Source organism: Haliotis cracherodii, unplaced genomic scaffold, assembly GCF_022045235.1.
Source record: "Haliotis cracherodii isolate W230 unplaced genomic scaffold, xgHalCrac1.p SCAF_14, whole genome shotgun sequence".
Classification (NCBI taxonomy): domain Eukaryota; kingdom Metazoa; phylum Mollusca; class Gastropoda; order Lepetellida; family Haliotidae; genus Haliotis; species Haliotis cracherodii.
The window spans coordinates 35,488,085-35,505,584 of NW_027266269.1; the positions used below are offsets into that span (position 1 = coordinate 35,488,085).

At 37.9% G+C, this 17,500-nt stretch overlaps 1 protein-coding gene across 1 annotated transcript; it reads left to right on the forward strand.

Annotated features, from left to right (window-relative positions):
* Positions 1 to 629: 629 nt before the first annotated feature.
* On the forward strand, positions 630 to 17,235 carry LOC139460778 (uncharacterized). Its single transcript, XM_071242250.1, has 2 exons — positions 630 to 839; positions 16,157 to 17,235. The coding sequence occupies exon 2, from the start codon at positions 16,157 to 16,159 to the stop codon at positions 16,568 to 16,570; it is 414 nt and encodes a 137-aa protein (XP_071098351.1). The 5' UTR covers positions 630 to 839; the 3' UTR covers positions 16,571 to 17,235.
* Positions 17,236 to 17,500: the final 265 nt, after the last annotated feature.

The following is a 17,500-nucleotide window of genomic DNA, read 5'->3' on the forward strand; positions in this document are numbered from 1 at the left end:
CAGCTTAATGTGGGAGGAAAGTCCGAAGTGATGCTGGTCTCAGTAATTTACTTTGGTGAAACCCACGTGTATGGTTCTTACAAAACTAGAAACAAAATCGGGGCGAACCGGGATTCGAATCAACGATCGTATATTTCTGGTGTGATCAAGGGGCGCAACTCTGCACACCGAATTGCGACGCTCCAGACGAATGGGCTTCCTGTGTCCCCTCCAGTAAAACGAGTAGTTTGAGTGAATGAGTGAGTGAATATATTGAATTTGAGCAGCGACCTATAACATGTTGACACTGCAAGCATTCAATACATCAATGTATGTATGTATGTATGTATGTATGTATGTCCCGTCCTGTCTGTCTGTCTGTGTGTGTGTGTCTCTCTCTCTCTCTCTCTCTCTCTCTCTCTCTCTCTCTCTCTCTCTCTCTCTCTCTCTCTCTCTCTCTGTATATATATATATATATATATATATATATATATATATATACATATAGAACTTGTAGAACCACTTGCCAATACGACGCAGTGACGCGGTTAACATCAAGCCCTGCACAGTGCATAAGCTTATTCGAAGTCTTTTGTTGTCAATAATAATGAACGCCCGATCAAATAATACCTGCCTCTAAACAGCAAGCATCGTGTTCTGTGGAGCGCAACGACATAGAGACCGGGGCATTAACACAACATTACTCGCTGCTTGAACAACGGCTGCAGAAGATAAAAAGGGCGGGTATATACTGCCCAAACCTGTACGCTGCTATCTTCCACGGAAATTCTGGAACAGATTTTCAGCTAACTCTTCAAGGGGATATACCCTCGGGTTTATTGGATATTACCTCCTGAAAGGTAAGCTGGATTACAGTTTGTTCCGACGCTGGTCCGACGGCTTCTGACGTAACACGTTCTGTGTAATAGATACGTACTCTTCGATTGCCTTGACACCCGCCATTTTGTGCCGATATAGACAAGTCGGGGTCGTACTGATGTAGACACTATCAGACAGAGGTAGAGCTGGTGTAGACACTGTCAGACAGAGGTAGTCCTGATGTAGACACTGCCAGACACAGGTAGACCTGATGTAGACACTGTCAGACAGAGGTAGACCTGATGTAGACACTGTCAGAGGGAGGTAGACCTGATTTAGACACTGTCAGACAGGTAGAGCTGATGTAGACACTGTCAGAGAGAGGTAGTCCTGATGTAGACACTGCCAGATTGAGGTAGAACTAGTGTAGACACTGTCGGACAGAAGTAGTCCTGATGTAGATACTGTCAGACAGAGGTAGTCTTATGTAGACACTGTCAGACAGAGGTAGACCTGATGTAGACACTGTAAGACAGAGGTAGACCTGATGTAGACACTGTCAGACAGAAATAGTCCTGATGTAGACACTGTCAGACAGAGGTTGTCCTGATGTAGACACTGTCAGACAGAGGTAGACCTTATGTAGACACTGTCAGACAGAGGTAGAACTGGTGTAGACATTGTCAGACAGAGGTAGACCTGACGTAGACACTGTCAAAAAGAAGTAGTCCTGATGTAGACACTGTCAGACATAGGAAGATCTGATGTAGACACCGTCAAGCAGAAGTAGACACTGTCAGACAGAGGTAGACCTGATGTAGACACTGTAAAACAGAGGTAGACACTGTCAGACAGAGGTAGACCTGATGTAGACACTGTCAAACAGAGGTACACCTGATGTAGACACTGACAGAAAGAGGTAGACCTGCTGCAGGCACAGTCAGACAGATGTAGACCTGATGCAGACACTGTCAGACAGAGGTAGACCTGATGTAGACACTGTCAGACAGAGGCAGACCTGATGTAGACACTGTCAGACAGAGGTAGAGCTGATGTAGACACTGTCAGACAGAGGTAGTCCTGATGTAGACACTGTCAGACAGAGGTAGACCTGATGTGGACACTATCAGACAGAGGTAGAGCTGGTGTAGACACTGTCAGATAGAGGTAGTCCTGATGTAGACACTGCCAGACACAGGTAGACCTGATGTAGACACTGTCAGACAGAGGTAGACCTGATGTAAACACTGTCAGAGGGAGGTAGACCTGATGTAGACACTGTCAGACAGAGGTAGACCTGATGTAGACACTGTCAGACAGAGGTAGTCCTGATGTAGACACTGCCAGATTGAGGTAGAACTAGTGTAGACACTGTCAGATAGAAGTAGTCCTGATGTAGATACTGTCAGACAGAGGTAGTCTTATGTAGACACTGTCAGACAGAGGTAGACCTGATGTAGACACTGTAAGACAGAGGTAGACCTGATGTAGACACAGTCAGACAGAGGTAGAGCTGGTGTAGACACTGTCAGACAGAGGTAGTCCTGATGTAGACAGTGTCAGACAGAGATAGTCCTGATGTAGACACTGTCAGACAGGTAGTCCTGATGTAGACACTGTCAGACAGAGGTCCTGATGTAGACACTGTCAGACAGAGGTAGACCTGATGTAGACACTGTCAGACAGAGGTAGATCTGATGTAGACACTGTCAGACAGAGGTAGCCCTGATGTAGACACTGTCAGACAGAGGTAGTTCTGATGTAGACACTGTCAGAGGGAGGTAGACCTGATGTAGACACTGTCAGACAGAGGTAGACCTGATGTAGACACAGTCAGACAGAGGTAGAGCTGGTGTAGACACTGTCAGACAGAGGTAGTCCTGATGTAGACAGTGTCAGACAGAGATAGTCCTGATGTAGACACTGTCAGACAGGTAGTCCTGATGTAGACACTGTCAGACAGAGGTCCTGATGTAGACACTGTCAGACAGAGGTAGACCTGATGTAGACACTGTCAGACAGAGGTAGAACTGGTGTAGACATTGTCAGACAGAGGTAGTCCTGACGTAGACACTGTCAAAAAGAAGCAGTCCTGATGTAGACACCGTCAGACAGAGGTAGACCTGATGTAAACACCGTCATACAGAGGTAGTCCTGATGTAGACACAGTCAGACATAGGAAGATCTGATGTAGACACCGTCAAGCAGAAGTAGACCTGATGTAGACACTGTCAAACAGAGGTAGACACTGTCAGACAGAGGTAGACCTGATGTAGACACTGTCAGACAGAGGTACACCTGATGTAGACACTGACAGAAAGAGGTAGACCTGATGCAGACACAGTCAGACAGATGTAGACCTGATGCAGACACTGTCAGACAGAGGTAGACCTGATGTAGACACTGTCAGACAGAGGCAGACCTGATGTAGACACGCTCAGACAGAGGTAGAGCTGATGTAGACACTGTCAGACAGAGGTAGTCCTGATGCAGACACTGTCAGACAGAGGTAGACCTGATGTAGACACTGTCAGACAGAGGCAGACCTGATGTAGACACTGTCAGACAGAGGTAGAGCTGATGTAGACACTGTCAGACAGAGGTAGTCCTGATGTAGTCACTGTCCGACAGAGGTAGACCTGATGTGGACACCGTCAGTCAGAGGTAGTCCTGATGTAGACACAGTCAGACAGAGGTAGTCCTGATGTAGACACTGTCAGACAGAGGTAGTCCTGACGTAGACACTGTCAGACAGAGGTAGACCTTATGTAGACAGTGTCAGGCAGAGGTAGACCTGATGTGGACAGTGTCAGACAGAGGTAGACCTGATGTAGACAGTGTCAGACAGAGGTAGTCCTCATGTAGACACTGTCAGACAGAGGTAGTCCTGATGTAGACACTGTCAGACAGAGGAAGTCCTGATGTAGACACTGTCAGACAGAGGTAAACCTGATGTAGACACTGTCAGACAGGTGTGGTCATGATGTAGACACTATCAGACAGAGGTAGATCTGATGTAGACAATGTCAGACAGAGGTAGAGCTGATGTAGACACCGTCAGACAGAGATATACCTCATGTAGACACTGTCAGACACAGGTAGTCCTGATGTAGACACTGTCAGACAAAGGTAGTCCTGATGTAGACACTGTCAGACAGAGGTAGACCTGATGTAGACACTGTCAGACAGAGGTTGTCCTGATGTAGACACTGGCAGACAGAGGTAGACCTGATGTAGACACAGTCAGACAGAGGTAGACCTGATGTAGACACTGTCAGACAGGTGTGGTCCTGATGTAGACACTGTCAGACAGAGGTTGTCCTGATGTAGACACTGGCAGACAGAGGTAGATCTGATGTAGACAGTGTCAGACAGAGGTAGTCTTATGTAGACACTGTCAGACAGAGGTAGACCTGATGTAGACACTATCAAACAGAGGTAGACCTGATGTAGACACTGTCAGACAGGTGTGGTCCTGATGTAGACACTGTCAGACAGAGGTAGATCTGATGCAGACAATGTTAGACAGAGGTAGACCTGATGTAAACACCGTCAGACAGAGGTAGACCCGATGTAAACACTGGCAGACAGAGGTAGTCCTGATGTGGACACAGTCAGACAAAGGTAGACCTGATGTAGACACTGGCAGACAGAGGTAGTCCTGATGTAGACACTGTCAGACAGAGGTAGTCCTGATGCAGACACTGTCAGACAGGTGTGGTCCTGATGTAGATACTGTCAGACAGAGGTAGATCTGATGTAGACAATGTCAGACAGAGGTAGTCCTGATGTAGACACCGTCAGACAGAGGTAGACCTGATGTAGACACTATCAGACAGAGGTAGACCTGATGTAGACACTGTCAGGCAGAGGTAGACCTGATGTAGACACTGTCAGGTGTGGTCCTGATGTAGACACTGTCAGACAGAGGTAGTCCTGATGTAGACACTGTCAGACAAAGGTAGTCCTCATGTAGACACTGTCAGACAGAGGTAGACCTGATGTAGACACTGTCAGACAGAGGTTGTCCTGATGTAGACACTGGCAGACAAAGATATACCTGATGTAGACACTGTCAGACACAGGTAGTCCTGATGTAGACACTGTCAGACAAAGGTAGTCCTGATGTAGACACTGTCAGACAGAGGTAGACCTGATGTAGACACTGTCAGACAGAGGTTGTCCTGATGTAGACACTGGCAGACAGAGGTAGACCTGATGTAGATACTGTCAGACAGAGGTAGATCTGATGTAGACAATGTCAGACAGAGGTAGTCCTGATGTAGACACCGTCAGACAGAGGTAGACCTGATGTAGACACTATCAGACAGAGGTAGACCTGATGTAGACACTGTCAGGCAGAGGTAGACCTGATGTAGACACTGTCAGGTGTGGTCCTGATGTAGACACTGTCAGACAGAGGTAGTCCTGATGTAGACACTGTCAGACAAAGGTAGTCCTCATGTAGACACTGTCAGACAGAGGTAGACCTGATGTAGACACTGTCAGACAGAGGTTGTCCTGATGTAGACACTGGCAGACAAAGATATACCTGATGTAGACACTGTCAGACACAGGTAGTCCTGATGTAGACACTGTCAGACAAAGGTAGTCCTGATGTAGACACTGTCAGACAGAGGTAGACCTGATGTAGACACTGTCAGACAGAGGTTGTCCTGATGTAGACACTGGCAGACAGAGGTAGACCTGATGTAGACACAGTCAGACAGGTGTGGTCCTGATGTAGACACTGTCAGACAGGTGTGGTCCTGATGTAGACACTGTCAGACAGAGGTTGTCCTGATGTAGACACTGGCAGACAGAGGTAGACCTGATGTAGACACAGTCAGACAGAGGTAGACCTGATGTAGACACTGTCAGACAGGTGTGGTCCTGATGTAGACACTGGCAGACAGAGGTAGACCTGATGTAGACACAGTCAGACAGGTGTGGTCCTGATGTAGACACTATCAGACAGAGGTAGATCTGATGTAGACACTGTCAGACAGAGGTAGAGCTGATGTAGACACCGTCAGACAGAGATATACCTGATGTAGACACTGTCAGACACAGGTAGTCCTGATGTAGACACTGTCAGACAAAGGTAGTCCTGATGTAGACACAGTCAGACAGAGGTAGACCTGATGTAGACACTGTCAGACAGAGGTTGTCCCGATGTAGACACTGTCAGACAGAGGTAGACCTGATGTAGACACAGTCAGACAGAGGTAGACCTGATGTAGACACTGTCAGACAGGTGTGGTCCTGATGTAGACACTGTCAGACAGAGGTTGTCCTGATGTAGACACTGTCAGACAGAGGTAGACCTGATGTAGACACAGTCAGACAGAGGTAGACCTGATGTTGACACTGTCAGACAGGTGTGGTCCTGATATGGATATTGGATGAAGAAATAGTAATATATGGATATTGGATCAAGAGGTGGTAATATATGGATATTTGATGAAGAGATGGTAATATATGGCTATTGGATGAAGAGATGGTAATATATGGATATTGGATGAAGAGGTGGTAATATATGGATATTGGATCAAGAGATAGTAATATATTGATATCGGTTATAAATGGATCTTGGATGAAGAGATAGTAATATATAGATATTGGATGAAGAGGTGGTAATATATGGATATTTGATGAAGAGATGGTAATATATGGATATTGGATGAAGAGATGGTAATATATGGATATTGGATCAAGAGATAGTAATATATGGATATTTGATATAAATGGATCTTGGATCAAGAGATGGTAATATATGGGTATTTGATGAAGAGATGGTAATATATGGATATTTGATATAAATGGATCTTGGATGAAGAGATAGTAATATATGGGTATTTGATGAAGAGATAGTAATATATGGATATTGGACGAAGAGATGGCAATATATGGATATTTGATGAAGAGATGGTTGTATATGGATATTGGATCAAGACATAGTAATATATGGATATTGGTTATAAATGGAACTTGGATGAAAAAGATAGTAGTATATGGATATTGGATCAAGAGATAGTAATATATGGATATTGGTTATAAATGGAACTTGGATGAAAAAGATAGTAATATATGGATATTGGATGAAGAGATAGTAATATATGGATATTGGATCAAGAGATAGTAATATATGGATATTGGATCAAGAGATAGTAATATATGGATATTGGATCAAGAGATAGTAATATATGGATATTGGATCAAGAGATAGTAATATATGGATATTGGATGAAGAGATAGTAATATGTGGATATTGGATGAAGAGGTGGTAATATATGGATATTGGATCAAGAGATAGTAATATATTGATATTGGTTATAAATGGATCTTGGATGAAGAGATAGTAATATATGGATATTGGATGAAGAGATGGTAATATATGGATATTGGATGAAGAGGTGGTAATATATGGATATTGGATCAAGAGATAGTAATATATTGATATTGGTTATAAATGGATCTTGGATGAAGAGATAGTAATATATGGATATTGGATGAACAGATGGTAATATATGGATATTGGATGAAGAGGTGGTAATATATTGATATTGGTTATAAATGGATCTTGGATGAAGAGATAGTAATATATGGATATTGGATCAAGAGGTGGTAATATATTGATATTGGTTATAAATGGATCTTGGATGAAGAGATAGTAATATATGGATATTGGATGAAGAGATAGTAATATATGGATATTGGATGAAGAGGTGGTAATATATGGATATTGGATGAAGAGGTGGTAATATATGGATATTGGATCAAGAGATAGTAATATATTGATATCGGTTATAAATGGATCTTGGATGAAGAGATAGTAATATATAGATATTGGATGAAGAGGTGGTAATATATGGATATTTGATGAAGAGATGGTAATATATGGATATTGGATGAAGAGATGGTAATATATGGATATTGGATCAAGAGATAGTAATATATGGATATTTGATATAAATGGATCTTGGATCAAGAGATGGTAATATATGGGTATTTGATGAAGAGATGGTAATATATGGATATTTGATATAAATGGATCTTGGATGAAGAGATAGTAATATATGGGTATTTGATGAAGAGATAGTAATATATGGATATTGGACGAAGAGATGGCAATATATGGATATTTGATGAAGAGATGGTTGTATATGGATATTGGATCAAGACATAGTAATATATGGATATTGGTTATAAATGGAACTTGGATGAAAAAGATAGTAGTATATGGATATTGGATGAAGAGATAGTAATATATGGATATTGGATCAAGAGATAGTAATATATGGATATTGGATCAAGAGATAGTAATATATGGATATTGGATCAAGAGATAGTAATATATGGATATTGGATCAAGAGATAGTAATATATGGATATTGGATGAAGAGATAGTAATATATGGATATTGGATCAAGAGATAGTAATATGTGGATATTGGATGAAGAGGTGGTAATATATGGATATTGGATCAAGAGATAGTAATATATTGATATTGGTTATAAATGGATCTTGGATGAAGAGATAGTAATATATGGATATTGGATGAAGAGATGGTAATATATGGATATTGGATGAAGAGGTGGTAATATATGGATATTGGATCAAGAGATAGTAATATATTGATATTGGTTATAAATGGATCTTGGATGAAGAGATAGTAATATATGGATATTGGATGAACAGATGGTAATATATGGATATTGGATGAAGAGGTGGTAATATATTGATATTGGTTATAAATGGATCTTGGATGAAGAGATAGTAATATATGGATATTGGATCAAGAGGTGGTAATATATTGATATTGGTTATAAATGGATCTTGGATGAAGAGATAGTAATATATGGATATTGGAAGAAGAGATAGTAATATATGGATATGGGATGAAGAGGTGGTAATACATGGATATTGGATGAAGAGGTGGTAATATATGGATATTGGATGAAGAGATAGTAATATATGGATATTGGATGAAGAGGTGGTAATATATGGATATTTGATGAAGAGATGGTAATATATGGATATTGGATGAAGAGATGGTAATATATGGATATTGGATGAAGAGATGGTAATATATGAATATTGGATGAAGAGATGGTAATATGTGGATATTGGATGAAGAGATAGTAATATATGGATATTGGATGAAGAGATGGTAATATATGGATATTGGATCAAGAGATGGTAATATGTGGATATTGGATGAAGAGATGGTAATATATGGATATTGGATGAAGAGATGGTAATATATGGATTTTGGATCAAGAGATGGTAATATGTGGATATTGGATGAAGAGATGGTAATATATGGATATTGGATGAAGAGATAGTAATATATGGATATTGGATCAAGAGATAATAATATATGGATATTTGATATAAATGGATCTTGGATGAAGAGATAGTAATATATGGGTATTTGATGAAGAGATGGTAATATATGGATATTGGATGAAGAGGTGGTAATATATGGATATTTGATGAAGAGATGGTAATATATGGATATTGGATGAAGAGATAGTAATATGTGGATATTGGATGAAGAGGTGGTAATATATGGATATTGGATGAAGAGATGGTAATATATGGATATTGGATGAAGAGATGGTAATATATGGATATTGGTTATAAATGGATCTTGGATGAAGAGATAGTAATATATGGATATTGGATCAAGAGATAATAATATATGGATATTGGATCAAGAGATAATAATATATGGATATTTGATATAAATGGATCTTGGATCAAGAGATAGTAATATATGGGTATTTGATGAAGAGATGGTAATATATGGATATTGGATGAAGATATGGTAATATATGGATATTGGATCAAGAGATAATAATATATGGATATTTGATATAAATGGATCTTGGATCAAGAGATAGTAATATATGGGTATTTGATGAAGAGATGGTAATATATGGATATTGGATGAAGAGATAGTAATATGTGGATATTGGATCAAGAGATAGTAATATATTGATATTGGTTATAAATGGATCTTGGATGAAGAGATGGTAATATATGGATATTGGATCAAGAGATAATAATATATGGATATTGGATCAAGAGATAATAATATATGGATATTTGATATAAATGGATCTTGGATCAAGAGATAGTAATATATGGGTATTTGATGAAGAGATGGTAATATATGGATATTGGATGAAGATATGGTAATATATAGATATTTGATGAAGAGATAGTAATATATGGATATTTGATGAAGAGATGGTAATATATTGATATTGGTTATAAATGGATCTTGGATGAAGAGATAGTAATATATGGATATTGGATCAAGAGATAATAATATATGGATATTTGATATAAATGGATCTTGGATCAAGAGATAGTAATATATGGGTATTTGATGAAGAGATGGTAATATATGGATATTGGATGAAGAGGTGGTAATATATGGATATTTGATGAAGAGATGGTAATATATGGATATTGGATGAAGAGATAGTAATATGTGGATATTGGATGAAGAGGTGGTAATATATGGATATTGGATGAAGAGATGGTAATATATGGATATTGGATGAAGAGATGGTAATATATGGATATTGGTTATAAATGGATCTTGGATGAAGAGATAGTAATATATGGATATTGGATCAAGAGATAATAATATATGGATATTGGATCAAGAGATAATAATATATGGATATTTGATATAAATGGATCTTGGATCAAGAGATAGTAATATATGGGTATTTGATGAAGAGATGGTAATATATGGATATTGGATGAAGATATGGTAATATATGGATATTGGATCAAGAGATAATAATATATGGATATTTGATATAAATGGATCTTGGATCAAGAGATAGTAATATATGGGTATTTGATGAAGAGATGGTAATATATGGATATTGGATGAAGAGATAGTAATATGTGGATATTGGATCAAGAGATAGTAATATATTGATATTGGTTATAAATGGATCTTGGATGAAGAGATGGTAATATATGGATATTGGATCAAGAGATAATAATATATGGATATTGGATCAAGAGATAATAATATATGGATATTTGATATAAATGGATCTTGGATCAAGAGATAGTAATATATGGGTATTTGATGAAGAGATGGTAATATATGGATATTGGATGAAGATATGGTAATATATAGATATTTGATGAAGAGATAGTAATATATGGATATTTGATGAAGAGATGGTAATATATTGATATTGGTTATAAATGGATCTTGGATGAAGAGATAGTAATATATGGATATTGGATCAAGAGATAATAATATATGGATATTTGATATAAATGGATCTTGGATCAAGAGATAGTAATATATGGGTATTTGATGAAGAGATGGTAATATATGGATATTGGATGAAGAGGTGGTAATATATGGATATTTGATGAAGAGATGGTAATACATGGATATTGGATGAAGAGATAGTAATATGTGGATATTGGATGAAGAGGTGGTAATATATGGATATTGGATCAAGAGATAGTAATATATGGATATTGGATGAAGAGGTGGTAATATATGGATATTTGATGAAGAGATGGTAATATATGGATATTGGATGAAGAGATAGTAATATGTGGATATTGGATCAAGAGATAGTAATATATTGATATTGGTTATAAATGGATCTTGGATGAAGAGATAGTAATATATGGATATTGGATGAAGAGATGGTAATATATGGATATTGGATGAAGAGATGGTAATATATGGATATTGGTTATAAATGGATCTTGGATGAAGAGATAGTAATATATGGATATTGGATCAAGAGATAATAATATATGGATATTGGATCAAGAGATAATAATATATGGATATTTGATATAAATGGATCTTGGATCAAGAGATAGTAATATATGGGTATTTGATGAAGAGATGGTAATATATGGATATTGGATGAAGATATGGTAATATATGGATATTGGATCAAGAGATAATAATATATGGATATTTGATATAAATGGATCTTGGATGAAGAGATAGTAATATATGGATATTGGATGAAGAGATGGTAATATATGGATATTGGATGAAGAGATGGTAATATATGGATATTGGATCAAGAGATAATAATATATGGATATTTGATATAAATGGTATTGGATGAAGAGATAGTAATATATGGATATTGGATGAAGAGATGGTAATATATGGATATTGGATGAAGAGATGGTAATATATGGATATTGGTTATAAATGGATCTTGGATGAAGAGATAGTAATATATGGATATTGGATCAAGAGATAATAATATATGGATATTGGATCAAGAGATAATAATATATGGATATTTGATATAAATGGATCTTGGATCAAGAGATAGTAATATATGGGTATTTGATGAAGAGATGGTAATATATGGATATTGGATGAAGATATGGTAATATATGGATATTGGATCAAGAGATAATAATATATGGATATTTGATATAAATGGATCTTGGATCAAGAGATAGTAATATATGGGTATTTGATGAAGAGATGGTAATATATGGATATTGGATGAAGAGATAGTAATATGTGGATATTGGATCAAGAGATAGTAATATATTGATATTGGTTATAAATGGATCTTGGATGAAGAGATGGTAATATATGGATATTGGATCAAGAGATGATAATATATGGATATTGGATCAAGAGATAATAATATATGGATATTTGATATAAATGGATCTTGGATCAAGAGATAGTAATATATGGGTATTTGATGAAGAGATGGTAATATATGGATATTGGATGAAGATATGGTAATATATAGATATTTGATGAAGAGATAGTAATATATGGATATTTGATGAAGAGATGGTAATATATTGATATTGGTTATAAATGGATCTTGGATGAAGAGATAGTAATATATGGATATTGGATCAAGAGATAATAATATATGGATATTTGATATAAATGGATCTTGGATGAAGAGATAGTAATATATGGGTATTTGATGAAGAGATGGTAATATATGGATATTGGATGAAGAGATGGTAATATATGGATATTGGATCAAGAGATAATAATATATGGATATTTGATATAAATGGATCTTGGATCAAGAGATAGTAATATATGGGTATTTGATGAAGAGATGGTAATATATGGATATTGGATGAAGAGATGGTAATATATGGATATTGGATCAAGAGATAATAATATATGGATATTTGATATAAATGGATCTTGGATCAAGAGATAGTAATATATGGGTATTTGATGAAGAGATGGTAATATATGGATATTGGATGAAGATATGGTAATATATAGATATTTGATGAAGAGATAGTAATATATGGATATTTGATGAAGAGATGGTAATATATTGATATTGGTTATAAATGGATCTTGGATGAAGAGATAGTAATATATGGATATTGGATCAAGAGATAATAATATATGGATATTTGATATAAATGGATCTTGGATGAAGAGATAGTAATATATGGGTATTTGATGAAGAGATGGTAATATATGGATATTGGATGAAGAGATGGTAATATATGGATATTGGATCAAGAGATAATAATATATGGATATTTGATATAAATGGATCTTGGATCAAGAGATAGTAATATATGGGTATTTGATGAAGAGATGGTAATATATGGATATTGGATGAAGATATGGTAATATATAGATATTTGATGAAGAGATAGTAATATATGGATCTTGGATCAAGAGATAGTAATATATGGGTATTTGATGAAGAGGTGGTAATATATGGATATTGGATGAAGATATGGTAATATATGGATATTGGATGAAGAGCTGGTAATATATGGATATTGGATGAAGAGGTGGTAATATATGGATATTGGATGAAGAGATGGTAATATATGGATATTGGATGAAGAGATGGTAATATATGGATATTGGATCAAGAGATAATAATATATGGATATTTGGTATAAATGGATCTTGGATCAAGAGATAGTAATATATGGGTATTTGATGAAGAGATGGTAATATATGGATATTGGATCAAGAGATAATAATATATGGATATTTGATATAAATGGATCTTGGATCAAGAGATAGTAATATATGGGTATTTGATGAAGAGATGGTAATATATGGATATTTGATATAAATGGATCTTGGATCAAGAGATAGAAATGGTAGTATCTGGATTGAGGACTGAAGCAATGGTAGTATATGGATTGAGGGGTGAAGCAATGGTAGTATATGGATTGAGGGGCGAAGCAATGGTAGTATATGGATTGAGGGGTGAAGCAATGGTAGTATACGGATTGAGGGGTGAAGCAATGGTAGTATATGGATTGAGGGGCGAAGCAATGGTAGTATATGGATTGAGGGGTGAAGCAATGGTAGTATATGGATTGAGGGGCGAAGCAATGGTAGCATATGGTTTGAGGGTTGAAGCAATGGTAGTATATGGATTGAGGGGCGAAGCAATGGTAGTATATGGATTGAGGGGTGAAGCAATGGTAGTATATGGATTGAGGGGCGAAGCAATGGTAGTATATGGATTGAGGGGCGAAGCAATGGTAGTATACGGATTGAGGGGTGAAGCAATGGTAGTATATGGATTGAGGAGTGAAGCAATGGTAGTATATGGATTGAGGGGCGAAGCAATGGTAGTATACGGATTGAGGGGTGAAGCAATGATAGTATATGGATTGAGGAGTGAAGCAATGGTAGTATATGGATTGAGGGGCGAAGCAATGGTAGTATATGGATTGAGGAGTGAAGCAATGGTAGTATATGGATTGAGGGGCGAAGCAATTACTTGCAACAACTCAAACAGCTCCATCCCAATCTTTTCCCTTTCCTGGCTGTATCAAAAGTGTGCCCATATTGATAACAAAGTAATAACTACTTCCGGTTTAATATAACATCCCCTCAAGTTTGGGAAAACATATGTCAAATACAGAGCAACTTTAAAACAGAAATGCATGTCGTTATAGCTACCTTAATAAGAAAACGATAAGTTTTTCCGGTTTAATAACATCACTTCCGGTTGGGAACAATTCAGTTTCATCCAATCGCATGCTTAAATAGTTATGGTCGAAAACACGGGTGCCCACTCTTACTGACATCTCATACGAACACAGATTGTTGAGGACACAAAGCAGAACCACCTTACACACTACCATTTTAGTGACCTTGACCTTCAATAATGGTCGATGAAAAGCTTTCTTCTTCAATTCTCCATTCCAAGGGTGACATCTACTTTATTTCATTTCTTGGGTTACCTCGAACGAATGCCTTTTAAAAAATATACGATATTACCATATCGTTCAAAAGCAGTGAATGTGCCATCTTATCGCTAGATTCCTGATCCACCACTGCATTGACTGGTTTGTTTACATGCCGCCATGAAATGACAGAGGCTTTGCGGCGTCAGGCTACAAACACATACTTCCTTATGCGTAGGGGGGCGGTCGGGTAGCCTAGTGGTTAAAGTGTTCGCTCATCACGCCGAAGACCCGGGTTCGATTCCCGACATGGGTACAATGTGTGAAGCCCATTTCTGTTGTCCCCCGCCGTGATATTGCTGGAACATTGCTAAAAGCGGCGTTAAACCATACTCACTCACTCACTTATGCGTAGGTGCTTACCCGTTTCGCGAACACCTCGCGTCATTACTGATTCTCAGTGATCCATTCATATAATTTGCCTTCTCCATCCTGTGGAATCCTGTTTTTGGGGTCGGATGATCGAGGCTGGTTCATTTCTGGCGTTGACGTGATGTACTTAATGTATGACCTTGAGAGTGAATCTGACCCTGAATTTTCAAGAATTTTCCAAAGGGCTAACCAAAACAGAGACCAAACATGAGGTTCCTTGGCTGTGGACTTCAACTTGCCAACAGAAGAAATGTATGTGCTACTCATTAAAAGTAGGTCCCAGTGGCCTCTATATCATTGATATCATACGAATGTCATTATGGACAGAACAGATGTCGGCCTCTAAAAGACACCGGGTCAATACAACGACTTGTGCAAGATAAATAGACGCCCGGGCATCCAATAAAGGAAGTATGGTATTGCTGCTTTATTCAAAACAAAATCATCTTCATGAGGCAAGGGCGTTAACTGACTATAAAAGTAGAAACTGGACATTCATTGTCAGTTAACGCCCTTGCCTGGAAAGATGAAATCAATAGTGAGTGAGTGAGTGAGGTTTTACGACGCTTTTAGCAATATTCCAGCAATATCACGGCGGGGAACACCAGATATTCACATACTGTACCCATGTCGGGAATCGAACCCGGGTCTTCGGCGTAACGAGCGAACGCTTCAACCACTAGCCTACCCGACCGCCCCATAAACTCAATAAGTTTAATTTGTGTTGTTTCAGATGGATCCATACGCGGGTTGGAGAAACCACCATGCTAGTCTCATGCAGAAATCGTTTATGAAGGAAGGGGGTATATTCGACCACAACGGCAATTCACTTGCAGCTAGCGCCAGTTTCACACCCAGTGCCCAGGAAGTCAAGGGGATCAAGGACGCAATACTAACCGGGGACACGTCCGTCACGACCTCCGGCATCAAGCTTAACAAAGAGAGCTTCGCTGTTCTCAAGCTAGAGCGCAGCGACCGGATGTGCCTTTTAAAGTCTAAGAGCAAGCAGGACACGGAACCTCTAGCAGGCTGTGTGATGGTGTGCCCCACCGTTGTCGTCATCGGCGTCAGTGCTGACGGAGGGGTCAGAGGAGCCGGTGCAGGAGAGGTTATCCGAGTTGCCAATTATATTACTGACAACACATAAATGGTTGTGTCATTACGTCTTTAGAAACATGCACTATTAACATAGTATTTAAGTAGCAATCACAAACCGATTATATATCACTAAGACGGTTGCTATTTGATATTCGGGGTATTTTGTCTCGAAATTAGATATATGTTCGGCTACAGCTAAAAAACTTGATATTTTTTTTAAAGAAAATCGCCTTGCAACAATGTGGCAGGCAATTTTTGCATAATTATATTTTTCAAGAATTTTCAGCCACAAATTTATTTTAAACTCTGTCGTAATCAGTTTGGTACGTCGCCTGTTGTTGACATCGCCAACTCATCATTGAGGTTGGATTGCAACTTGCAATCTGATTGGTCCGTTATACTGAATAGAAATTCAAATTGGCTCAAGAAAATCAAGGGCGGGTAATTTGAGATCGCGAGAGCCACGGGGATGGAACCAGGGGGTAGTGTTGGCCATATAGAAGATAATATGCTTGTCAGGTGCACATTTTGCTTGTAGACAAATATTCTGCAACTTCACTTCCTAAAAGTACTGATTCATGATATATTTATTTATTGATTCCTGCATCTTAAGACATGGTAATTGTAAACAAAATCACATTAACAGTTAACTACTTGTCTAATGTTCGTGTGTCCGTTATTACCCAGAATCAAGAGGTGGAACCTTTCAGTGTGTGCTATACATTTTCAAAATAGAGAACAAACAATGCAGAGTTAAGACTGCGTTTTAATGTAAGAATTAAAAGGATGTATATTTGCAATTAAATATCATGTGTGCACCAACATAATGTTTGTGGAATTATGGAACGGTTTAAATTTCTGGAATCATAAAATTTATTTTTCATTTGGCATAAAGAAGTGTCGGTTTGTTCAAGATTTTGGTTTTGTTTGTTTGTTATTTAACGCCACACTCAGCAATATTCCAGCTATATGACGGCGG

Excerpts from the sequence above, each read along its gene's own strand:
- LOC139460778 (XM_071242250.1), top strand. The coding sequence starts at position 16,157 with ATGGATCCATACGCGGGTTGGAGAAACCACCATGCTAGTCTCATGCAG.